The following is a 25233-nucleotide window of genomic DNA, read 5'->3' as shown; positions in this document are numbered from 1 at the left end:
CTATGGTTGTGTTGCTGTTCATTGTCTAATAGTTGACTGCCTCTTTCTGTAGTTGTCTAGTCATCTTCTGGCGCTTTGTGTTAAAATGACAACTTGTTTGTAGTCATTGTGCACCTCCTTGTGGTCATTTTGTGGTTGTTTGGAATCTAAAGTCTAATCTTTGTGTTGGGTTTGCATCATTCATGTATCATTGTGTGTGTGTGTCCTCGTGGTTGTATCGGGGTGGTCGTTTACATCTTATGTTAGCCAATTAGCATATTGCTGTGGTGTTGTGTTAATTTTGTGGCTTTTGGCCTAAATTGTTCCAACAACTTAAGGTTGGTAATGTAACGTATTCTATGGTAGTACATTAGTAGTACACAGTAACATGATGCATGTACAGTACAAGAGCTTCTCATCACATGTTCCTTTTTTTACACAATCCATTAAAATCACAATATAAAACAATTCCATTATTCCAGAGGCCATCTGTCCAGATTACGCTGCTTTCTAAGCTGCATTCGCCAGCTGTTGGCCGGGGGGGGGGCATGTAGGTTTGGACACGCGGGGGTAGTTTAGTCATTAACAGGTGCACTTCATGCAGCACACCTTCATTAAAACATCCTCGTATCCCTGAGATCTGATGCAACGTCCGTTTGTATCTGTGTGGTGTCTGATCATCACAGCCGTCACGCACTTGACTTTTACTTACAATTTGCCATAAAAACTAAAAGCCGCAGTGAAGATAAAATCAGCTGCTCATCCTGCACACACAGAGGGATCTGCGATCGGCTGCAGCTACAAGAAGGAGAAAGCAAGACAGCCGAGGACGTTATGGCAGCGCCCCCCCTCCCCCACCTCCCCCAACCAGATAAACCACATAACAGCCGAAGGCAGAAATATGTTTTGGATATGTTTGGAGATATAAACCCAGCTCGTCCCTCAGATCTTAAGGAAACGGTTTGTTGTGCCTGCAGTCCGGAGTAAACATGTCGAACGCACACAAACCACACGCAGGTCCCTCCAGAGCCTCTTGATCTATTTTACTATTATTAAATGTATTTTGGATAAAACTCCAGGTTGTGATTTAAAGCAACATTTTTGTGTGTGTTTGCACACGTCTTGAAGCAAACAATCGTCCACTTACTTCATTGTGGAGGCCGAAGACGGATCCGTTGTCATCATGTGACCTGCGTCCTAGTTGGAGGGGCGAACGCTGGAGAACCAACATTGGTGTGTTGGTCTCAGAATAATGCAGAATAATTCTCAAGCCAGCAGTGAATTCCTTTTCGTTTCTCTGCCGTGTCAACGCTTTACATCTCCCCCTTTTTCCTAATAAGCCGGAGCGAGATTCGCCGGCTGACAGCTGTTCCAGATGTTCTAATTGCTCCGTAAGGGTTCACAGGCGGCCTCCGCCATAAACAGGGGGGGGGATTGACCAACAAGTGCTCCTTCTTCTCTGTGCATCACGCCTACATCCTGAAAGGGGGACGTGAGCCGGCGGCCTCTTTCCGCGGCTCCTATTGACGGTTCGGCACAAATTTGGGGTCCTCGTATTTCCATTTTGTGCCACTTTGCGACACTAAATCTCAGATGGAAATATTGTTCCAATCATTTCCAATTAGAAGATGTTTCTGTGATATTTCACCAGAATGGACTGTGGAGATGTCGCAGTACTGTGAAAGCGATGCGACTAGAAGTCTGATTGTTGACAGAGTACTTTTTAAGTACAGTTTGGAGTGTGATGACTACTACTGAGGGAAAGGCTCTGAACACGCCGTCGACCCCTGGCTGCTCCAGAGTGACAACGTGGGGTCTTTAGTGGTTTAATGTCGTGTTTCCCTCTTAAGATCTGTTCCAATGTGCAACCACCAAGACCTCCGCTGTACACGATCTAACAAAAGCAATCAGCATGTATTCAGACCGGTGCCTTTCAGAATGCAAATGAGAGATGGAGCACGCGGCGTGTTTCTGCGTGCGTGTCAGGGGCGGGGGGAGGAGGAGGAGGAGGGGGGCCGAGGGTGCGCTTGATGTCGACGCCGGTGTTATCGCTTGCCAGGACCCTCCATAAACCCTGTAACCCCCCCGGTCCATCAACAGCATGCAAACGCACACGCATATTAGCAAATGCATGCACACACACACACAAAGCCACTCGGAGCACACGTCTGAAAGCTACACACACACACACACACACACACACACACACATACACACACACTTGGAAACGCACTCACACGGACGTCACACTCCTGGGTTGGGACTCACTCCATTGGCTGGTCTTAACTGCTCTGTAGTATTTTTAGGGCTGTTATTCTGGGGCCTGTCCCGGCAGGCCACCGGGGGAGTATATAAGCCTCCCCCCTGTGACGGGGACCATGAGAACACACAGTGGACCTCCAGCAGGCGTCTTAAATCCTCTCAGGGTGAGTGAAGTCCAATCAGTCAGCTCGTCACACTGGGGTTGTCTTCTGGCGTTGGGACGGGATCGACTCCAACGTGAGTGGCGTCACCCTCGCGATATGCTCCGGGACCTTTCGCTTTAGTCCTGGTGGGTCAGAGGTCGGAGGCCAGGGTCAGAACCACAGAGCCTCGGCAGGCACGGTTTTCGCCCGGGTCGTCCAGTTGCAGGTCGCCAGTGCCCGTCTGGGTCAACAGGCATTCCCCGGGGGGGGTGGGGGGGGCGTTGACACGCGTCGCTTGTTTTTGGGGCCCACCTGTCCGCAGGTTTATCACACGCAGGATGTTATAAGGTCGCACCAGTGGGGGGGGGGGGGGGGGGGGGGGGGGCTGGCTGCTGTGACAGTGACAAATGATTCCAACCTTTGCGTTCATTTCTGGTCATGAATAGACATGAAATAATTGCCAATTCATCACTGTCTTACACAGAATGTGCTATGTAGAACATTCCTTCTCCTGCACCCAGTGCATGCTGGATCTTTTGATTGCGAGCCATTGAACAAAGCACTGAAGCTCTGGCTGCTCAGATAAAACCAAACTGGCTTCTGTCTTTTTGAATAGCATCTACCTTCTCTTTGGTTAGGAGGCCATGCTTCCAGCATAATGTCAGCTAGAGTTGCAATTCAGAAGTTCTCCTTCCCCTTCTCCTGTGCTGCACGCCTTCCTCAGCAACATGAGGCGAGCCAGGAGGGACGAGTCCAGGCGAAGGCCCTGGAGCTCCACCAACTCCCGGAGAATGGGATCTTAAGCCAAGCGAGGCCCGTCGCCGTCATAGGAGCGCTGGTACAAAACAGGAAGAAGACCCCGGAGGGTCCGGAGCCCCCCGATGTGGGGGACACTCCGGCCGCCCCCCAGCCGGCCGCGGCCTCCGGGCCGGGCGCGCCCGCGAAACTGACGGTCGAGGGCGAAGATCAGCGGCCCGCGGCCAAGAGGCAGCTGTCGTCCGAGAGCGCGGCCCGAACCGCCGCGGCGGTGAAGAAGAGCGCCGTGAGGACGGAGGCGGAGCGGCGCGGGCCCCCGAAGCCGAAGCCCCACCTGGGACGGGGGGACACCCCTGCGGCCGCCGGGGAGAGGAGTCGTCGAAGGGACCTGTTCACCGGCACGGAGGTCTTCGTCGGCGTCGACGCTCACGTGGTCAGCGCGGGAGCAGAGGTGAGGAAACGCCGCCAAGATTAATCACGACACAACCCACTGAAACGCGGCGGAGATCTGCAGGAGAAGCATTGAGGGCCGATACACTCTGAAACCAGAAGGGACACACTGGTTTGTTCAAAACAACAGGACGCTGCGTGAGACAGAAAGCCTCGCTCTTTGCATGCTTTTAAAGGACTAATGAACCCATACAAACACGTTCTGTCTCACGGCGAATGTCTCTTGTGTGTGTGTGTGTGTGTGTGTGTGTTGCAGCTGAAGGAAAAGTGTGTGTATGATGTGAAGAGCATAGTGCAGAGCATCACACGCGGAGCCAGAAATGAGCTGGAGAGGCTTCGTGCCATCTGGGTCTGGCTGTGCCACAACATCGGTGGGTATTTTACAAGACCACACACACACACACACACACACACACACACACACACACACACACACACACGTCCTCCGCTACAGCCACGTTTCATAAATGCACTTGTGTTTCTTTTCTCCATATAATTGATTTTTGTGGAATTGGACCTACACAAAATAGTCATATTGGTGAAGCAAAACAATATCGTGTGCAAATGTTTTCACCTCCTTTGCTGGTCCAGTGCTGAATGCCTTTAAAATTCGTGTGATTAGTTTAATAATAAGTTCAGCTGGGTGGAATCTAAGTGTGACATGATACAACGTAGCACCATTAAAATCTATTTTTACGAAAAGGACAGAATATGGCACCACAATAAACCTTCCGATAAAAGGTTTGTTATGGTTTTTCTACTAATCATGTGACTTTTTTTGAAAGCTTTTACATTCATTTTGTTGTCGTTTCACTTCAGTTTTTTTCCATATTTTTCCTACTTCGTTTGGGTCCATAACATAAAATCCAGATTAAAGAAAATTTTCATTCCTGTTCGGAAATTGAACGAAACAGGAGCGAGCGCCATGGTGGAATACAAAGCACCGCACTAGTTTTGGGATGAAAGGAATGCTTTCTCCACAGAGTACGATGTAAGCGGGTACCTCGGCCACTCGGAGAAGCTGAGCGCCCCGGAGGAGGTGATAGCCGCCGGTCGGGGCGTCTGCTGTGGCTACTCCAGCCTCTGTGCGGAGATGTGCAGGTAAACACGACCACATCCACATCTTACGTCTTAGACCACATCGCCCGTCTCATTCACATTTCCCAGAAACGTGGAGAGAAACAATACGCACAAGAGCTTCCTGTACGAAGTGAAAAACACAGCCTTCATTGGGCGGAAACCCAAAAGAGCCGAGCGCTCGTTCTGATCAGATCCCCTCAGAGGTCCTTTCACCGTTGCGCTGCAGCCTTGGTCCCATCGGAGTTGAAAATATGTATTCAGAGCCTGAAATAACGGTGTTCTCTTAAAGACCTTCAGCACGAACATAACCTGGAACATCGGCTTAAGCCCAGCGGATAATGAAAAGCCGACAAAAAGAAGCAGATTGGTTTGTGTTTACAGGGAGGTGGGCATCGAGTGCCAGGAGGTGCCGGGCCACAGCAAGGGCATCGGGTACCTTCAGGGCCAGAGCCTCAAGGATGTGAAATCCGATCACCTGTGGAACTCCGTGCTGCTGGGAGGACACTGGTTCCTGTTGGACGCCTGTTGGGGAGCCGGACGAGTGGATGTGCAACGCGAAAGCTTCGTCAAAAGGTTTTTGGCTGTGATTGAGTTTGCTCCGCCGCTCTTTGTCGAGGAGCTCAGTCTCAAACTCAGCGCGACGTCTCCTTCCGTTGCCTCAAAAAGGTTCGACGATTTCTATTTCCTGACGGACCCGGAGGAGTTCATAGAATCGCACTTCCCCGATGAGGAGAAGTGGCAGCTCCTGGACGCGCCCATCCCCGTGGAGGAGTTTGAGAGGAGGGTCTTCAAGACCTCCGCCTTCTTCACTATGGGGCTCAGGCTGATCCAGCCTCACTACTTCCACATCGTCACAGGTCCGGTTTTTACACGCCGTGCAAAGCGCTGTCAATGCACCCATTTGTTCACGTTAAAGAGAAAAGGTGTCTAACTCGTGGTTTCCTTCTCAGATGACGGCGAGGCGAACGTGTCCCTCAGCTTCTCCAGGCCAGCGACCTTCACCTATGAGATCACACAGCACCAGGACCTCCTGCACTGCGGAGCTCCGGAGCAGAGGGAGTCCAGCGGCTCCTCCTTCGGCCTCCTGACGCTCTCCCACCGGAGCATGAAGCTGCAGCTGCTGCCGCCCGCGAGCGGCGCCTACGACGTCAAGGTGTTCGCCCGCCCCGAAGCCGCCACCACGGCCCTGATGTGGGTCTGCTCCTTCACGGTCGAGTGTCCGATCCCCAGGGCCATGGAGGAGATCCCGGAGAACCCCTTCCTGTCTTGGGGCCTGCAGCCGGCTGCCGGCTCCCTGGGAGTCGCGGGCAGCAGCCTCGGCAGCGAGGCTGCCGAGGTGGAGCAGGGCGCCTTCCAGTTGGCGCTGAAGACGTCCAGGCCCCTGATGATGCTGTGTGAACTGGTCCACCCGGGGCTGGAGGCCGCCGTGGCCAAGCGCTGCCTGGCGACTCAGATCCAACCGGATGCCCTGGCGTGCCACGTCCTGTGCCCCGCGCGCGGCTTCTACCGACTCTCAGTGTTCGTGCGGGACTACGAGAAAACGGAGGTCAAGTTCCAGAACGCCGGAAACTTCCTGTTGCGCTGCAAAGGGAAGGTGGTTGCACCGGACCAGCTCTACCCTCCCAACCTGGGCTCGGCGTGCGGGCCGGGGACCCGCACGATGGAGGCGGGGCTGTCCAAGTTCAGCCACGCGACGGCGCTGGTGAGCACCCAGCAGGGGAAGTGCAACGTCACCTTCCAGAACCAGCGGGACCTGGAGCTCCACGCGGTGCTCGGCCGAGAGGAGGACAAGCCGCCGGCCTTCCCGTTGTCGCGGCAACTCTTCTGCACGTACACGGACAGCAAGGTGACGGTGAGCGTCAGCCTGCCGGGCGCCGGCGTTTACCGGCTGGGCCTGTACGCCAAGGTCACCCCCGACGGAGAGTTCGACCCCATGTGCGACTTTGTCCTGAGGAACAGCAGCGATCGGCCGGGGGCCCCGTTCCCCGCCGTCTACTCCGCCTGGAGGAGAGGCTGCGTGCTCTTCGAGCCCCGCGTGGGGGTCCTGGAGCGCCTGGCCTGGGTCCGCTTCCGGGTGAGGGTCCCCGGGGCCCAGAGGGTGAGCGTGATGGGGGAGACCCGGACGGATCTGAAACTGAACAAGAGCAGAGTGTGGGAGGGCGAGGTCTTCAGCGGCAGCGGCCTCCAGCCTCTGAAACTGGCCGCCGCCTCGGGGGAGTCCGGTGACATGGCGGTGCTGTTGACCTTTGACATTGAGCAGCTGGGGGGGAGGGATGTGGAAACAAGCCTCCAGACGGGTGCTCCTCTGAACACGGCTACGTGGTGACGTTGTTCATACGGACTGACGGAAGTCACACCCGCTCAGGTTCGATGGCATCAAGACAACACAAGCGGACAAAAGGTTTTGCGTAAACTTTGTAGCAATGAAGTGATAGAAATATGCAATATTAAAATTACCTGCCAATTGTTTGGGATTTATTTTTAAAGCTGTTGTTTGATCCAAAAAAAAGACGATGTCATACAGATCAACAGCGGCTTCAGGCATGAAATAAAATGTACTGTGAGAACAATATCAGCATCTGTGTCTCTCTTTCTCACATGGCTTCAATGTGGAGGCCTGTCAATTATATTAAAACAAAAAAAAATAAACAGAAAAATAAAAAGTACTATCAACTCAAAAAAAGCTTGTAGGTTTTAACAGTTTTTAATCCTTTTCCTTTTTAAACATCTGAGCTTGAGTTACTTTTTCTGTTTCTAGGGTGCTTGTTTAGTTTCGGTTTGTCAGAACGGTTTACGTTTAGTTTTGTACCATGCAGCGTAATACGCGTCACTTCAATTTCTGGGGTTCAATGACACATGACAATCTTTTATTACATCTGTTTTTGTGAGACACATCTTGCCCACCCTCACTGATGGAAACGGAGTGGACAAAATAATGGAAACACCGGTCCCAACCCGTCTGACGGCCTTTGTTGGGTCCGAGGCCGGCGGCGCCTTCCTTTCCATCGCAACAAAACATGCAACACATCATCTTCTCCGCTTTGATTTAAAAGAAAGAATAAGTACCTTCCAACCCCACTCGAGCACAATGCCCCATTGTTGCAGTGACCCCCGCCCCCCCCCCCCCCCGGCAGGAGAGTGATGAGTGTTTACATGTTCATAATAGCCCGCAAATAGCCTCAGTAAAAATACAACTATCGGGCAGGGGGGAGGGCGGGGGGTGTTATTTTGTGGGAGCGACACTCAAGTGTATTTGAGCTGAGAGGGTGAGGGGGGGGGAGTGGGGGAGAGGGGGTCTTGCCACGAGTCGCTGGGGAGAAAGTAGCGGCTAGTGGTGGCGGGAGAGAGAGGCGAGGAATGATGTCAGAGGTGAGCCATGTGGAGGACTGCATCTGCCTGGCAACAATACAATACAATACACACACACACACACACACACACGAGGAAACGGAGGGCTAAAAGTGTGTGTGGAAGATTCCTCACGTTCCCTCAGCACTGTTTCCACACACACACACACACACACACTTTAGATTACCTCTCCCAGTACTAGAGGGCGTGAAATAAAAGACAAAAGAAACGTGGATCAACCATGTAAATATTTAATGGGACGCGTGGTGCAGTAAAAACAACAGTTAGGTTATAAAAGCATCCGTCACAGGAGAAAAACACAAGTTTCAGTAGATTTTTGTGCAAACGCAGTTCAGTGCAGCTCGTCCGCGGACGTCCAAACCACACGAGGGAGTTTGGCACCTTTTAGTTCTTTTCTTCTTCTTCTACGGCCTAAAAATGATCCCTGTGACGTCATCACGGCGTGAATCATTATTTTTCGACTCCCCCCCCTCCCCCCCCTCGGCTTGGATTGGGGCAAATGTAAACCTCAGGTGAGCGAATAATAAGAACACCTGAGCACATTCCTCTGTGTGCGACCGGGGGGGGGGGGCCCGGATATGGAATGTTTTGGACGGTTAAAAACTTCCAATAAGCATAAAGATAAATATCCAATTCTTCAACAAGTGCACACGGTCGGCCCCCGTTGTATAAAAGCAATAACACCAAACTTTGTTTTTGTCCTATAACTCGCTGGCCCCCACACGCGGGATGAAGGCACAGAGCTGCAGGGCGGGCACACCCGGAGGCTTGTGGAGGGCTCTTCGGGCCCCCCCACATGTGCAATAGAAGTAGGGGGTCACCCAGCAAACCCAAACTTCTCCTCGTCTTGTCCCAAAAGACGGGATCGTCATTCAAGACAAAAGCAGCTCGATGTTAAATATGAAGAAATACGAGCTGTGGACGTCCCGCCTCTTTTTTTTGGTCAGTTTGCAGGACTTCACCTGAAGGCCGAGCCCTCCGGCGGCCTCCGCCCGCCGTGACGCCGCCCGCTCCGCCCTCGGACTCCGTGGGTTCCTTTCACCAACACTGCTGAAGGAGCTTTAATCTGGGCTTCCCTCGGCCGCAGCAAGGCACCGCTGGACCGGAGGAACCGACGCCTCCTTTCAGCTTCTTGGTTTTTTTTTTTTGCATCTGCTTTGCTTTTGCGAAACGAGATGTTTAGTTTGCATCTAGAATTCTCAATTCACAGTCGTTACAAAAATACTATTTGTCGTGTCCGAGGGAATTCAAATTTCTCAGCAGATATGTAAAATAAATGTGATTGTTTTGTCTGTGTTGGTACCGTTTGGTGAAAGGCCACTTTGTCACATCCACGGGACGTCTCCACACACGCAAAGTGTCGACGTTCGTGTCTTATGCGATTCATTTAAACACCACACGCATCTTACATAACCCTCCGCTCTTTAAGGACAGTTGCTCTTTGACGGGGGACAGCAGGTCCCGGAGACGGGGAGCTCTCTGTCTCTCGCTGTCAATCAAGGGACCTCCCCGCAGCGTTGCGTAACCACGGAGAGCTTTGCTGCGGCGTTGAACAGGGCACCCGGCTTAAGAACACCGGTTGGCCTTTTGTCAACACGGGATTAATGTGCTCCACTTTGAAAAAAAACAAACAAACCCAACGTAATCACGTTGCCCTTTGGAAGCGCGGCAATCTCGTTCTGCAACAAACGAACCCGGACTGGTTCAAAGCCTTTTAAGGTCCTCGGGATGCGAGCTGCGAGGGGCCGGCGGCTTTGTCCTCAAAGAGCTTCAGGAGGGGACTGTAAGTACAATATATATGCATATATATATATATAAAAAGCCAGGGTACAATTGAGTGAGCTCACCGCTACGTGCTGTCCTACGCAGCGCGATACTCGGCCTGAGGACGGACGGGGACAGCAGTGTGTTTTCAGTTGGAGACTCTTTTGTTCTGCCTGCCGCCTGAAAGCTAAATGATTGATTCTTCTGACCGGCTGTCGACAGGCAGACATGTAAAAGACGACGCGAGGGCCCACTGGTCTCATAATGTCCCGGATAGGAACCGAAGAGGGAGCCGACGAATCAGACGTTCTTCCTTCGAGTCGCAGTGAACGCAGGACCGGGTTTTTTTCTGTCGAGCCGTCGTGGTGGCAGCACCACGTGCGCGGAAATGTTCCTTTGTTAGCGTCGATTCACTGGAGACAAAAGTAGCGGCTTGTTAGTTGGTTACGCTGCTGACCCCTTAATCAATAGACACTCAAAGTTGTAACAGGGCTCCTGCACCCTTTTTTACCGCGCTTTTACTTTGAAACGCCTGCTCCGACATCACACAGCGGGTCTCATGCCAGCAAAATGTGCAGCTGACGTGTGGCAGGTTTCCCCCCCAGAAATGAGCTGCGGTTGTCGATTTCCAAACACGCGTAGGAACCCTGGTAAGAGGAAGACATGCAAAGGACGAACGCACAGCAACCCAAGGAGCAACTACTCCTTTCAACCGGATCCTCCACAACGTCACAAAGGCTCGACTCATGTTTACCAGAACATCCCCACATGTTCTGCTCCCCTTTGTCCTCCCGAAAGATACGAATGACGAGACGTCGCCGACGAATGAGCAGAATGATGCACAGCTGTGTGTGTCTGAGAGGCGCACGGCGTTACTTCTTCACTGATCCAACGTGTTCTCAACACCAGCGCTTTTTGCTTTATTGCACTTTGATTGGATCCACTTGGGGAGCCTTAAAATAAAGCAGCGGGGGGCCGGGGGGGGGGGGGGGGGGGGGGTTAGCTGTATGATTAACGGCATCACTCATCAGCTGTCCACTGTTTACAGCCGCGTGGCCAAGCGCTCCCTCCGCCGCGGCACGCAGACCAGATAGCAGGTGGGCTGGTGACAGCAGAGGCGGGGGGGGCGACCCTTGAGAAAGCCCAGCGGGGAGCCTGCCGCGATGCGTGCTTGTCCCGAAATAGGCGGCATTAATTTGCCAACTGCGATAAACAGAAACGCGAGCGCGCGGTTGGAAATCCCCTTCGGTTGTGACGTTGTCGCCGTGCGTAAGCGGCGTAACGGCGGCGCTTTGAGGGGCGGAGCCTTGCGTTGTGTTTCACCGTTTATCCGCTCTTTGGCAAACGCGGCCTGATTCCATTATCGGAGGCGACGGCATCGATTCGTTGCGGCCCGTTTAACGAACATAAGGAAAACTCTCGTGCGGTCGGTGGCGACGTCGTGGGAAATAAAGCAACACGCCCTTTTTTTATGGGGGATGTCATCGTGTGAACGCTCGTCTTGTAATGCTACCACGTTAGGATACACAGTGACATGATACATAGATAATGAAGGGGCTTAGACCCTCCCCGTCCTGCCCACAGTGGTCCCCTTAACAGCTAAATAAGACAGATGGAAGCAGTGGACATGCAGGCAGATTCTATCACGGGTCAAACAGGTCCGGCTGTCCCTGCAGCTCCAGCTGACGGTTGAACAGCTCGACCCCTTTGTTGGCTTCGGCGAGGTACTCCGCGATAAACGCCTCCATGTCTGCAGTGACATCGATGTAAGGGAGACGGCAGCACAATCGGCACAGACGCATCACCTGATCGGACTCACACTGAGCGGGTCTGATCCGCTCCGGGACTCCACTTGGATGTTGTCGAGGTTCTACGGCGGGCCGCGGCCGCCATGGAAAGGATACAGGGATGGAAGCTCAGCTTTTCTCCGAAGATGTCGACATACTGGTGGCCGTTGTAGAAGTAGCCCTGCGGTAGCGGGTCCAGGTGTCTGGCCGTCTGGACAGAGAACATTCACCGTGATAAGAAAGGCCAACGCCGGCTCTGGTGCTCGACTGCTCAACCTCCCGAGTCCATGAAACAAACCAGTTCACTCCACGAAATGCAAAGGGGGGGATTTTCAAACCTGCACCATTGACATCCAGATTGCTGAATTTCTTGCAGCCAGCAAACGTGACACCAGCGGCGGGGTGGGGGGGGTGGGGGGTTGGGGGGGGTGCGTGTGCATTCTGGTAATTCAATATACTTATAGCAAAGCTGGCCTGAGCTTATAAAAGCATTGCTGCTAGTGGACAATGTTCCACCGCGTGGCTTTAGTGTCATTCTGTCCACACATGATTCCACCACTGGCCATTATTAACGGACTATTCATAGTTATGGAAATAAACACACTTACATGGATGCTCTTGATTTCTTGTGGTGAAAGAGAGTTTTTAGTCCTCTTGGGTTTCTTTTTCTGCTTCTGTAAACACCAAAAGCAAATTACGGCCGCATGAGGACTCGTGTGCCATCAGGAAGTAATAATCCATCCAGGAGCCCGGGATGCGGTTTAGACGCCGACCTGCTTGGCGCACAGCCTGAGCCAGTCCTTCAGGCCGTCCTCTGCGAGGCCCACGCCGTCGAAGACCAGGAAGCAGGCCGCGCCCGGGGCCGGGGGGTCGTCGGCGCCGCGGTCCGGGGCCACGCTGAGGCTCCCGCTCGGCGTGTTGTAGCTCACCTCCATCAGCTGCTCGGAGTCTGGAGGTGCCAGAGGTGAAGAAGGAGCACATGCACTTCACACCTTGAGCAACACCTGCCACAGCGTGAGGCGTTAATGTCTGAGCATCCATACGCATCTATACCGTCTATAAAAAGAAACGAGGAGGAAAGTTCCTTCGAACTCAAAGTCAAAGAAGCGCTGGCTGTGCAGCAGCTACGCACAGAAAATGAGAGAAAGTAAAGTAACTGAATATAACGTGATGCAAATGAAACACTCCCCAGGTGGAGGACATGTGAGCACTGCGATCAGGGCGATCTCATTCGTTCTACTGTCTCCCATCTGCACATCTCTCCCCATGCAACGAGTGGACGGTCTTCAGATGGACAGATAGAGAGAGAGTGGGGAAAAAACCATACGGAGGAAACCAAACTATGAGCTGAGTTCCAACCACCAGACAACAAGCGAGCGGATTCCTACCGTCAGCCGCTCCTCGGCCGCCTTGAGGGCAACCGTTTCTCTAACAACTCACACAACTGGGAAACGCAAACGCAGGTCAAAAGAAGTCACATTTGTTTATCAATGCTTCACAAGAGCCGATTCTCTGGAATTCAAAATCGCATCTGAAATTTTATAAGTTGTATTATTTGCGAAGGCGAACATCAGATGAAAGGAGGATCTTCCTACCAGAAAATTGGAGTTTTCCCCAAACGTTGTAGACGTTTCCTCGGTGGGGGTTCGGCTTTAGGGACGACTTGAGTGCTACAGGAAAGTGATGAGAGTTTAAATAAGGACTTACTTTGAGACCTCAGGCGTAGGCGTTGGAGAGAAAGGCAGCTTATATAATCGTCATCAAAGCCCGCCGGCTCACATCAGGAACTTGTGTCACGTCTAAGAGGAGGGAGGGAGTCATCTCCGTCTCACCTTTACAGCGGCGGACAAACAGAAGCCTCTCCAGGGGCCGGCTGAAGGCCACGCGCTGCTGGGAGAGGACCAGACACCCGCAGCCGCAGGAGAAGCGCCGTCTGCACCTGAAGCACAAATGGGGAGAGAGCGAAGTGGAGACCAGGCCGAGTGTTTGTGCGACATTTTGTCTTTGGCCGGGAGCTCGTTGACTCCTCTGGCTGCTCGCATGGAGGAGGCTCGTGACGAGCGGATGAAGGGGCCGGACTGGTCACTTTGACCCAGTGAATGATCCCAGGGGGGCATAGAGCTGAAAGGACATGGCCCCTGGGTGCGCATGGCCAGCAGCTCCGATACACCCACCACTGTAGCCCGAGTGGCGATTAAGGCGCAGGCGGGGAGGAGGGGGCGTGGACACGCTGAGGCAGGAATCAACCCGCTGGTCAGTGAGGACGCCGGAGGGCGCACAGGGGTCACGACCAGCTAAGACAAGGGGGAGGGGCTTACCATCCGGGGTAGAGGACGTAACGGGCTCTCAGCATCTGTGGCTCACTGAAGCTGCTCTCAGAAAAGATCAGATTCACGTCTTCGTTCCTAATTGAGCCAAAGAAAGAAGAGAAACACACAACATGAAGCTGTTCACGTTACAGAAATGGGCAAACGTTCACTAATTTAAGCACAAAGGCCGTTGACCCAAAATGTGGAATGAATGAGGCCACGAGTGAGTGAAGCAAATATGAAGCGGTTGATAGAAGCGGTGGGGGGGGGGGGGGTCTACCTGGTGACAGCTCCTCTCTCGGCCAGTATGAAGGCGGCGGTGGGGTTGGCGGAGCGCACCAGCTGCTGGACGTGCTGCACGAGAGGATGCTTCTGCTCCGCTGAGCCCCCCGTGAACACCACGGTGCTCACAACACCTGACACACAACAACAAGGCGCCAAAAGGGGGAAGGTGAGTCCCACGAGAAGCCGCTTCACTGTCCGCAGGACACAGAATCAAGTGTGTGTGTGTGTGTGTGTGTGTGTGTGTGTGTGTGCGTGCGTGTGTTGGCACTGCAGGAACACCATATTTCATTAAAGGTTTTTCTCACTGTAGAAAAACAAGATGGCGTGTGCGGTAAACTTTATCTAAAGCTTTGGACAACAACAGTGGGGGAGGAAGACGGCATGCTGGTAATATCTTAAGTGAGAGTTTCACCACTGACATCTTATATCACATAAATGGGATGGAAATGCTGTACAGCTCTGTAAAAAACAGCATTACACTATTAATATGTAGTATTTCAAGTGTATTCTCAATGTATTTTCTTTATCAGACAGGACTTACCTTGGCTGCACTGCTCCAACAGTTTAGGGAACGCAAACCTGCAGAGACAGAAGAATACACATGAACACATATAAATATTAGTCTCAGTCCCGTATGAGCTGCATTGCCATGTGATTCATTCATAATCCCCTTTGTTTGAACTCCTGTTCCACAACATCATCATTGACAATAACTTTAGATTGTGGACAACGCTGTCCATTAATATAAACAGGCTAATTCTGTGTTACTGCTGATAATCAGTCACGGGGCATTTATGATAAGATGACATCATGTGACTGGCAGCTGGCCAATGTAAAAGCTTCCTCTAACCTCCTTTCATCTTAACTCAATTTAAGTTCTCAAATCGATCAGTGTTATAAACCACTTTCTGAATAACCGTGACTTTGCGCCAAGTCCCCCCCCCCCCCCCCCCCACGCTCTCATGGAGGCTGCAGGCGGAGGGATCAGCGATTTGAAAGGCATTCATCTTCCCCGTCCTGATGTAATGAACGGTCTACATTTATCACAAAGAATGGATGAGAATGGATGGGGGGGAGCAGAGGTCACACATGTGGACCTGGGGGATTAGAGGGGCTATGCTGCAGGAAGGGTGACAGGCAGGTCAGGCCTAAGCTGGGCTAACCACTCCCAATTAGCACCGCAGTGGGTCTGCAGATGTGTACACTCAACAGACAGTGATGGGGGGGGGGGCAGGTGTGGGGGGGGCAGCTTGTTGAAGATGCCTCACGATGCACTGAGCCTTCTGTCACACGTGTTTCCACTGCAGAGTCAAGCGGGACGGTCGGCCAGGATACGAGATGGATTATTAAGGGTCAGCTAGTGAGACAACGTCCTCATCTAGAGGACTGCGCGGAGCGGTGAAGAAGACGGTGAAGCGAGTGGTAGAAAGTGGACCCTCTAGACGGACTTCATCTGGCCGTCTGCGCAGTGAAAGCAGCCTATTACCCGGAGTGCTATTTCACATTGGGTGGAACAGCTCGGGCAATCTTCAGACAGTGAGAAGCTCTGTAAGCTACAGCTAAAGCCTGGAACAAAAGGAGAGTGAGATTAAATTTAGGACTGATCCTCTCTGCAGAAGGGGCCCAGCCTTTAGTTTTAATGGCTAAAAGTGTCCTGCAACCCGCCAGCATCCGGCCCTGTCCGTCACGCTGTGGTCCGTCTGTGCATACATTACAAAACATAGCCGAGTGAACCCTCAGTTTGAATCCAAGGCTCCACCACTGGTGTTACAGCAAATGTACCTTTGGTAAAACATGCACAAAAAAGACTAAATACAGTAGTTCTTTGTAAGCTGCATGTAAGAATAAAAACACATATGGAATCCTTTTTTGTGGAAAACGGATAAAGACGTTATTCGCTGAGGCATTTCTTGTGAAACCGGGTCACCAAATCAATTCATGTGATTCCTGCCAGGCTGGTTTGCTTCTCATTGGATTTATGGGGCTCTTGTGGAAGCTGCAGCCAGTGGTGTTTACTTTGAGGCGGCTGCAGGACCGCGACACGTATTGAAGTGCCGTGTTTGAGTTGAATGCAACGGAGTCACTAAATCGGTTGTGTTGGCAACCGAGCAGAATAAAATTCAATATTTATTTAATACGTTTTATCAAACGTTCAGAACATTGAAGTTGAAAGTGATGTAATTTTTTTCAGGGGTTCAGCCCTGAAAATCGACTTGGCTTTGAGTTTCCAGTGTGAAACGGGGCTAAACTCGGGAGCTGTTTGAGACTCCAGAAGGCAAACAGCCGTCACGCGTTACAAAGTCTTTGTCGGGTCTTATCGCATCCATCACGTTCCACTTAGCGTCTAGTTCCAGTCCCTTTGGTTTTTTGTCTATTTCAGATAGAAGTCGTGCGATTTCGTCAAACGACAACCAGCTCGATTTCAGGGAGATGAACTCATCTGATGGTGGGACCTCATCTGGAGAAAGAAACCGTCACCTGTGCTCCACGCAGGAGGCCAGGGGGTCCACACAAGCTGTGACGGCGCCGATGGTGAAACACGCTTGGACAACTGGGTCCGGGTGGAAAAGCACCGCCTGGACCACCTCCAGAACGTCCGTATATCTGTGCAAGAAGAAACACACAACACACAGCAGTTCAATCTAGTCTCCTCCCTTCGTCATGTGCTCATAGAGAAGAGAATCTCAGTAAGAACGAGCACAAAGCTCTGGACCAGGATCATGTGATGTTAGATTGAAGTATTTTTGGTACACAGATGGTTCCTCAAGGCTCCACTGGGGTCTAGACTTCTCAGATCCAAGCTGTGTGAGGGGGAGCGGCGGGCTTCCTCACCCAGGGGACACCACCAGCAGGCGGGGTTTGCCTCCGGGGCCTCTGAGGCTCTGCAGGAGGCCCGACATGTACTGCTGCAGGTCCGAGGCCGAGAAGCCGCCGCAGCGGTCGGGACCCGGCCGGTACACCAGCCACCTGAAGGACGGGTCACATGAAAATATAATTGTTGTGTGTTTGTTTGTGTTGCTTACAGCTACTACATGCAGACAGGGCCGTACGCATTTGGACTCTGACGCAAGATTTAGATTTTGCCGTTTTAACGTAACTTGAATGATTTGAACTGAAGTAGTTAAAGCTGAAAGTTTACAAATATTAAAACAAAAGACCCACAAACTAACATAGTTGTATTTTTTGTGCCATTACAAATTCTGCATAACCAAGTTAATGTGGTTTTGTGGCTACTGTTATTTTAATTATGACCTTTTATGACTGAATTTAAAATGAGGAAGACTTGTTAATTACTTGATACATGAAGATTCAGACTAGTGCACTTTAAGTAAAACATTCAAATTGATATGCGTATTGAAAAAATAAATTATTTTACAAGATAAATTTACATTTTGAATGAATCTGCTTGTATATTTTAGCTTTTGCTCTCTATTATTTGATGATCGTGACAGATTATGCTTTTTAACTATATATATATATATTGGTTTATAAAGCAAACAGAAGGAACCTCGTTGGACGGAATCTCTCACCTTCCATGTTCCTTGTTCAACTGGACCAGGAAGTCACAGAGTCTTTTCTTGTGGCTTCCCGGTAATCCGGTGATGATGGTTATGACAACCTTTGACAACACGTGAACAGGACGAGATGAGATTAGAGTTCAGGAGGACGGGACAAAGCATTCTTTGAAGGAACATGAATGTTTTCCGTGTGTGGATCCGCTGCAGCTTCATGGCGTTCTCACCTTGTCCCCGTGGCTGCTGACTGGTTCCCTCACCTCTGCAGAGGTGAACAGAACCCCGAGGTGGTCATACAGAATGGGCTCCTGACCGATGCTACTCAGGGCGAAGTGCTGAAGAAACCTGGACCAGAACACGAGGACCAGGAAGGAATAGCGTTGGTTAAATCTAATCTAGTTCTGGTATTTCTGCTGGAACGGAGCAGTATTAAGAAAAACGTTGACTAGTGTTGCAAAAGCTTAAACAGTTGAACGTCTAATCATAGGAGGGGACAGATTTGAGGAGACCCAGAAGTGATCTCTGCATGTGGTCGTCTTTGTTACAGCGACGAGAAATAAGATATCCGTGCACGGATAAGTAAGAGCCGATGTGCTTTCTCCCAGAAGAAAAGACCTTTCAAGAGCAGATGGTCAACAAAGATGAAGACCCTGTATCAAGGAACGCAGGCTTAAAGTGCTATTTTGGGGCGACCTCTCGTTAGGTTTTATTACTCGTGTGTACTAACATGTCCTGCTCCGGCAGCTGGCAGTAGGAAGTCTTCAGGCTGCCCCGGCGTTTGGCCACTGGCGGCTCCTGGCTGTCGTGCAGCTTCTGCACTCGATTGTGCCTGAGAGGGAAAGAAGAGTCCATTTCCCCGAGTCACTTTATACATATTAAATATAGAGCAACGCAGCTACAACATGGCATTAATAGTTACATGTGACAGAATCACTCAGTGAAAAGAGTTGGAACAATGAATCGGGCGGCTTGGCAGTAAAAGACTTGAATATGTCCAAACATTTTGTGTCCAAGTGTACAGAAAGTATCAGCCTGTTTGCTTTGTTTTGTGTTCAATCGACCTTCTTGGATTTAAACAAGATGAAAAACATTTCCCAAACTGTGATTCACCACAAGGCCGAACTGCTTCCTTTCCACACTGTGAAATGGAACCCAACATACTGACAACCAGCCTTCGGTCTTAAAAGTGATCTTACATGTTCTTCTGGTTCCAGCTCAGGTGCTTTTGGTCCACCATTTGCAGATTAAGTCCAGAATCAGATTTTTTCCACACTGACAAAACCTGAAACCAAGAGAAAGGGTTCAGATAACCGATTTACTTTATAGCATCGTATAAAACCCAAAAGACCATTTGATAAAACGGGGTAAACACAAGATGGGGCTTTCCCATGTTGTTTTGTATCAGGCAGTGTGTATGATTTAGTGTTGTGTAGCGTGGCGAGCGGCGGCCGGCTGCTGGGAACGACTTCACTCAGCCACAATGAGGCCTCAGGCTTCACCTTGGAGTAAAAGGCCCTGTGGCTCTTGGATCGGGGCTGCAGAGCAAATAGCAGGCAGCGGTCAGCGCTGTGCAGGGGGAACGGAAGGTGGGGGAGCAGGCCGCTGTCGTACTCCACCAGCAGGGATGCCACGGCGCCGGAGTCCTGGCAACACAACAACGCGTCAATCACACACAAATCAGACGGCATACGGATATTATTGTGTTTTATCACAGCAAAGAAACTGAGAAAGTACAGAATAGAACTTTATAAGTACACATGTGGACTGTGAATATTACCGGGTCATAGAACTTGATGGAGCTGATGTGATCTTTGGACAGTGTGATGCTTCCATGTTGAGGATGGATGAACAGGAGGCCCCCAGAGAGGAAAATAATCTTTCCTATGATCAACATTTGAAGAAACATTAAGACAGAATCAGCACTCTTTGTCACATAATCAGGTAGGAAATGAAATACTTAGAATATAGCCATGACTTGAATCCATTTCGTTGACATAACTGGGAGTTTGGTGGATTGTGGACTTTGATAACTCCAGAATCAGCAATGGAAGGTTTTACAGCACCATGGTGAGTTACCGTCAATACATTTTAACCCTCGTGTCAGATGTGTCGCTATCACTGCGGAGCGTCACCTTCTTCTGGAGCGGAGAGCTGGCTGCTGGAGATCACGTACGCGGCGTCCGCTGCAGTCAGAGAACTTCCCAAACACGTGCCTTCCTCTTTCTGCTGAAGACACACAGTGGGAGTGACGAGGTGCCCGCACGCACACAAAGAAGTGTTCATACAAAACGTGTAGCAACTCACCTTAGCAAGATGTTGGGCTTGCTCAGACTGCTTGAAGTCAGATTCCATCTAAAGAAAATATTTGACCATGAGAAACCAAACAAACAATGCAGGGGGAAATTAAAAGGGTGTATTCCTCAAACTAAGGAGGAGTCCACTGGAGAGTCAGTCAGATACAGTCAGTATCCAAGCATCCGGTCCATTTCGTTATTCTTAATTTCAGGTTGGCAGAACACACGTACCAGCCAGCAGGCGTATCGCGGCACAGTCGTGGTCAGGATGCTGTAGCAGCTGTCTGAGGACACGGCGCCATCTGCAGGAGACGGACAGACCAACAAACAAAGTGGTGCCCTGTTCTTTGCAAATGACTTCTATTTGTCCCTGTATTCATCGGTCTGTAACTCAGACGTCCTTTATGGACTCAATCAAATCAGTGCCGGACCTTTCTGTTGGATGTTGATGCCGGACTCCAAGAAGGATTCAGAGAAGACCACCGAGCCCAGGTCGCCCCGGCCCCCCTGCAGGTCTGGGATGTCACGGACCGTCATTGAGGCCTGAGAAAACAAAAGCAGAATTATAGAGAGGAAGAAAGAACAAAACGAGCATTTATGAGGGACACTAAAGAGAAAGTTCAATTTCCTCTCTAACTTACTGTTTTTACTGCATAACGGCTGTCTCCATCAGTCAGAGGAATGATCCTGAAAACAAAAATAAACAGGTCCTCAAATTTAAAAAATTAAAAAAAAAATCTTTCAGGATTTGTGTAAAAAAAAGAACAGACCAGCGGTCCAAAAAGGACCAGTCGACACCCACCTTCCTTGCATATTTACTGCTTGAATGTTGAATTCATATTTGGACCTGAAAAAGAAAAGAGTAATTCCAACCAATTCAAACGGATGAATCAGATTCACGCCTGAGAGGACGGAGGAATTCGATCTGTACCTGAGAGAACTGCGGTACCGACTTAGATTCATCGAGTCCAGCAGCACCAGAAAGGTGTTCTCTGCTACGTCCTTGGCCTGTGGTGAGAAACAGCCTCAGTGAGGAACTGCTCACGTGTTCAGTACTTTGTGAAGTGAAGTAAAACTTTGTAAGTGTAAAATGGGTTAAAATGTAATGTAAGTCGCTTTGGATAAAAGCGTCAGTTAAATGACCTTTAATGTAACGTAATGTAATGAAGGACGAAAGCAGATGCTGCGGCTTTTCTTACCTTGGTTGCACTCGAGGTAAACGAGTAGCATTTGATTCCCGACAGGACGGCTTGAACAGCAGCCGAATACACCTGTGACAGAAGTCTGACAGAAGATGGAGTGTGGGTGTGTTTTTATTTTGACAATCTGCAGCATCTAACAATTAAGTATTGATTATAACATCTAAAACTAAATCACTTACAATACGTCGGTGTTCTTCTGCGATGTGTTTGGATTTCCTGTGGATGAAACATAGAAATTATATTCCAACAACACACATAAGGGCTTCTCGTTCTGCATCGTACATTTAACTCATCACAGAGCAGCAACTCACAGCTGCAGAGGGTCTCTGTTATGTAAAAAAAAAGCCTAAACCTTTTTGATCTAATGTTTTACAAATGTGCACTAAAGTTAATCAATATGAAATAGGCATAAAGCAAAAGCTCACCGAGGTATGGCGAGTGGGTGGTCCCAAAGAAATAGGTTCGCGAGCAGGCCAGAGGTCCTTTGGGAGCCACGCACTGCAGAATCTGATCAACAAAAAGGGATTCATTTGACAGACAGACTCGAGGCACGTCCCCACTTCACACCTTAGTACCTAAATGTGACACGTACAGAACACACGGGGTCAGTGAGAACATGCTTCCACACAGTGATCCATGGTACCGGATCCCTTCCCCAGGTGGTGCTGCAGGCCACTTTTCCTCTTTAACGCGAGCAATGTGAAAACATTGAAGGGTCCGAATACCACAAGCAGAGCAACACTGCAGCAGCAACAGACTATTTCCAAGTAAAGATGTGGGGGAGTAATGTCTCCCTGAGCAGAGAAGTTCGGGTTTACTACTATTCTCCACGACCAGCTGTGTCCTGGCTCCTCACCATGTGTCTGGCTGCAGAAACCTCGAGTCCGGTGTTTCGGACCTGATGACTCTCGGAGGGAAAGTTGAACGAATACGCCTCCAAATCCTCTGAGGAGGAGTGCTTTCCAAACAGCACAAAGGGCTGCTGACTTTTACTGAAATAAGAAACATTTGATAAAGCATTTGTATAGTTCTGTTTATGAAATCACGAGAATATTGAACTGATGAATAAGACACAAACCTTTTATCCGTGATGTTACTTGAGATCAGTCCGTGAGAGTAATAAGTACGGAACGCCTGTGGGTTGACGAGAATACGCTTTATGCCGACACGAGTACACGTAGTACTACTAGAGGCAGACATGGAACAATGCAGTTTGAAGATATGCGTTGCTTCTTTGACGTGGACTTGACGTCCTGTCCCATTAAACGTACCTCTCCTGCCTGTGCTTCGGAGAGCTCCAGGATGGACAGGTGGCTCTCCAGGTCCATGCTGGAGAAAAAGCCACTCCACTGCTTCTCAAAGTTCACCAAGTCCTACAAGATACAGCAAACCGTGTCATACAGAGAGGATCCTATCAATGAATCATTAATAAACCATCGATTGAGGGCCGGATTAATGCGCTATTTGTTTGAGATAATCAAACTTTCATGACTTCCTTTTGTAAATGATTGCTGTTCCTGAGACATGGACATGCGAAAGAATATTGTGTCAAAAATATTGAGTGAAAAGAAGGTGGGTGCGAACGTTACCTCAGTGAGGAGATTCTCCAGGGACACTGGGTCCAGTCTGTTGTAAACTTGCCACAGCATTTCGCTCATGTCCATCAGCTAAAGGAGGAATATATTCAAAATGTTCTAACAAGAAGTAATACATTTAAATAGCTACTTTTCAAGCCACTTTGAAGCTACCTTGTACTTCATGGTAAAGAAGCTCCCTCCACCGATGCCTTCCAGGGCAAAGGCTTGAATCAGGGGCCACTTTTCCACCATGAACATGTCGAACCGTTGGACGTGTCCTACAGGGAAGAGAAGAGTCAACGTTCAGCTGTGTGGTTATATATTTAAACCGATGTCTCTCACACGTGTGTGTGTGGTGGATGCATGTGGAGGTCTGAACGTGAGGAGGAGCACCTTGGGAGCTGTAAGGGACTCCGATGCGAGAACAGTCCTGCACCATTGTGACGAAACTGGAGATCTTGAATTCTTCTGCTGCTTCCTCGTCTTCATACTGTGTTTGGAGGGTGAGGACAATTTTAAAAAGGACCCAATCTCCTATCACATACACTGCTTTCCCTGTTCAGCGCATGTAGACGCGGTGCAATTCTTAAGCCGATTAACAGTGACCACCAAGGGTTAAAATGTTAGCCGGATGGACACATGCACATTCCAAAATACTCTTGATATCTGAAGCCAACAGGAAGTGTATCAACAAGACGGAAGAAGACCGAAGCATTGACCTCCGCCTCCGTCATGCAGTAGAGATGCAGGTTCCTCCAGTGGGACACGTAGGGCAACAGGTAACTGTAGTTCAGCGGGTTGCAGTACAGATGAACACATTGTGCCTGGATCAGCAGGATTACATCTAGAAAGCAGACAAGCAACGTGTCACAATGGATACAAGCTAAGGCAACCAAAGGAACCTGGTTACAAACTCACCGTCCAGCATTTCATCAGGAAACTCCTCGACGGCATGTTCAAGGCTCAGCTGGTTTCTCCCATACAGCCCATAGAACAGGTACTTGGCCAGCTCACTGCACCCCTCATTATATCTGCTGTCAATCCCTGAATCACACAAGGAAATGACATTAATATTATTTCATTGGCAGTTTTTGAATGACTACCCCCCTTCCTCCTCCTTTAGCAGAGGGATGGAGGAATACAGGATGGAGAAAGGTTCCTCAGCATCCGTACCCAGGGAGCAGAGGACGCCTTCGGGAGCCGCGGGGCCGCCGTCACGCAGCAGAGACTGAACCTGACGCAGGCGACTGCAACTGGACAAAGGAACAAGGAAGAAGGACTTGATGTTTGGTTGTTAACATGAAGCAGTTAATGGTTCCAGCGGAATCCCTTTGGAGCAGCAGCTCATCTGCACACAAGTTACCGCAGTCCACGAAATCACACGTCACAGTTCCATCACAACAAACACAGGACCTTATTTACAAATACATTTCACAAATTTCCCCTTAGAGAGATATACACTTTATTAATCCCCATGGATTATCTGGGTTTGTCAAACATATCCTGCTCACCACAGTGCTTTACGCCAGTTTTCCTCATAACGCTTTTATGTGAATATAAATAGTTAATAACGGTTTGTTTATCCAGCAGTTGGACCGATAAAAATAAATCAGTTAATTAACGTTAGTCAAAAAATAGAACGTTATAAAACGTTATGTTTCGATCGAGTATTCCAAAATGAACGTCACTTCCCCAGATTCAATTACATACGATATGAATCCCGTGAACGTTACCGGTTACCGTTAGACGTTACCCGCTAGCCGTTAGCAGCTAGCCGTAATGTCAGGAGCTGGCGGTACCGATGAGCGATACATGCTGTCGGTTGGGGTGATTCGGCACCGGTAGCCGAATGTGTGTTTAGCATTGCTGATGAACAACCAACGTTAACGTCCCTCGCAGCGCGACCTTCCTCACCAACGTTAACGTTAGCTAACGTTAGCATGGTTAGCTCGGCAGCTTCACACAGGCGTTTTCCGTAAGCACAATTCGATGGAAGCGTACCTGACAGCCGGGTTAATTCCCGATAATTTCCCGTTAACTCTCCTTATACCGGCCATGTTGAATGTCCCCGTTCACACAATTTACGTTTTTTACAAAAATTGATTGCAAACGTTTTGTATTTTCAGGCCGACTAACTACATCTTCTTCATCACCCTGGAGAACGTCCACACAAAATAGCGTAGCAACGGGGCAAACCACTTGTCCTTTTAGGGGTGTCCAGGATGTTACTACAGTAGATGGAAGGGAAAGCGACACAGTTTACAACATGTTATCATCATTTCTCAAATATCTTATCTTGGAAGGAACTAGTTTATATCGGCCGAATCAAACAGTTAAAACACGATTAAAGTCTTATCAAAGTGAACCAGACGGTTTCCCCCATTTCACGCTGTCTTGTTTCGGTCCGTTTTGACAGCAGCGGGGCGATGGTGCAATCCGTGTGTAATCTCAGTTGTTGTGT

At 49.9% G+C, this 25233-nt stretch overlaps 2 protein-coding genes across 7 annotated transcripts; one reads left to right on the top strand and one right to left on the bottom strand.

Moving 5' to 3' along the window:
- The first annotated feature begins 2248 nt into the window (after nucleotides 1-2248).
- On the top strand, nucleotides 2249-7240 carry ky (kyphoscoliosis peptidase). 3 transcript variants are annotated; one of them, XM_078089293.1, is made up of 7 exons: nucleotides 2249-2405; nucleotides 3109-3591; nucleotides 3847-3961; nucleotides 4574-4691; nucleotides 5052-5243; nucleotides 5337-5527; nucleotides 5621-7240. In XM_078089293.1, exons 1-7 carry the CDS (start codon nucleotides 2358-2360, stop codon nucleotides 6994-6996), a joined length of 2523 nt encoding a protein of 840 aa, XP_077945419.1. In that variant the 5' UTR covers nucleotides 2249-2357; the 3' UTR covers nucleotides 6997-7240. The 3 variants fall into 3 exon arrangements, with proteins under 3 accessions (XP_077945419.1, XP_040056426.2, XP_077945418.1); XM_040200492.2 differs by having other exon boundaries at nucleotides 2251-2405; nucleotides 3023-3591; XM_078089292.1 differs by having other exon boundaries at nucleotides 2343-2478; nucleotides 3023-3591.
- A 1013-nt stretch (nucleotides 7241-8253) lies between these two features.
- On the bottom strand, nucleotides 8254-25233 carry dnaaf9 (dynein axonemal assembly factor 9). 4 transcript variants are annotated; one of them, XR_013452751.1, is made up of 38 exons: nucleotides 24774-25233; nucleotides 23946-24025; nucleotides 23691-23816; nucleotides 23492-23616; nucleotides 23166-23262; nucleotides 22944-23050; nucleotides 22785-22862; nucleotides 22467-22568; nucleotides 22274-22329; nucleotides 22052-22187; nucleotides 21621-21702; nucleotides 21375-21411; nucleotides 21193-21277; nucleotides 20925-21001; nucleotides 20796-20840; nucleotides 20635-20680; nucleotides 20425-20536; nucleotides 20225-20295; nucleotides 20004-20051; nucleotides 19832-19922; nucleotides 19477-19580; nucleotides 19199-19342; nucleotides 18896-18981; nucleotides 18427-18528; nucleotides 17927-18044; nucleotides 17715-17803; nucleotides 17017-17151; nucleotides 16663-16788; nucleotides 14726-14763; nucleotides 14180-14315; nucleotides 13909-13995; nucleotides 13423-13529; nucleotides 13186-13260; nucleotides 12364-12539; nucleotides 12199-12264; nucleotides 11708-11801; nucleotides 10326-11553; nucleotides 8254-10216 (listed from the first exon to the last, which is right to left on the bottom strand). XR_013452751.1 is itself a non-coding variant. In XM_078089291.1 (37 exons), exons 1-37 carry the CDS (start codon nucleotides 24827-24829, stop codon nucleotides 11447-11449), a joined length of 3447 nt encoding a protein of 1148 aa, XP_077945417.1. In that variant the 5' UTR covers nucleotides 24830-25233; the 3' UTR covers nucleotides 8254-11446. The 4 variants fall into 4 exon arrangements, 2 of the variants coding, with proteins under 2 accessions (XP_077945417.1, XP_077945416.1); XR_013452750.1 differs by having other exon boundaries at nucleotides 19832-19925; nucleotides 24774-25002; XM_078089291.1 differs by having other exon boundaries at nucleotides 8254-11553.

The sequence above is a fragment of the Gasterosteus aculeatus genome, chromosome 15 (assembly GCF_964276395.1).
Source record: "Gasterosteus aculeatus chromosome 15, fGasAcu3.hap1.1, whole genome shotgun sequence".
In the NCBI taxonomy this organism is placed as follows: Eukaryota; Metazoa; Chordata; class Actinopteri; order Perciformes; family Gasterosteidae; genus Gasterosteus; species Gasterosteus aculeatus.
This window is presented reverse-complemented; position numbering and strand designations above follow the sequence as displayed.

Excerpts from the sequence above, each read along its gene's own strand:
- ky (XM_078089292.1), top strand. The coding sequence starts at position 2,358 with ATGAGAACACACAGTGGACCTCCAGCAGGCGTCTTAAATCCTCTCAGG. Across the intron at positions 2,479-3,022 it reads GGGACGGGATCGACTCCAAC|GAGGCCATGCTTCCAGCATA; the intron begins GTGAGTGGCGTC and ends CTCTTTGGTTAG. Across the intron at positions 5,528-5,620 it reads CTACTTCCACATCGTCACAG|ATGACGGCGAGGCGAACGTG; the intron begins GTCCGGTTTTTA and ends TTTCCTTCTCAG.
- dnaaf9 (XM_078089290.1), bottom strand. The coding sequence starts at position 24,829 with ATGGCCGGTATAAGGAGAGTTAACGGGAAATTATCGGGAATTAACCCG. Across the intron at positions 17,804-17,926 it reads TCAGCAGCCACGGGGACAAG|GTTGTCATAACCATCATCAC; the intron begins GTGAGAACGCCA and ends GTGTTGTCAAAG. Across the intron at positions 13,261-13,422 it reads GTTTGTCCGCCGCTGTAAAG|CACTCAAGTCGTCCCTAAAG; the intron begins GTGAGACGGAGA and ends ACTTTCCTGTAG.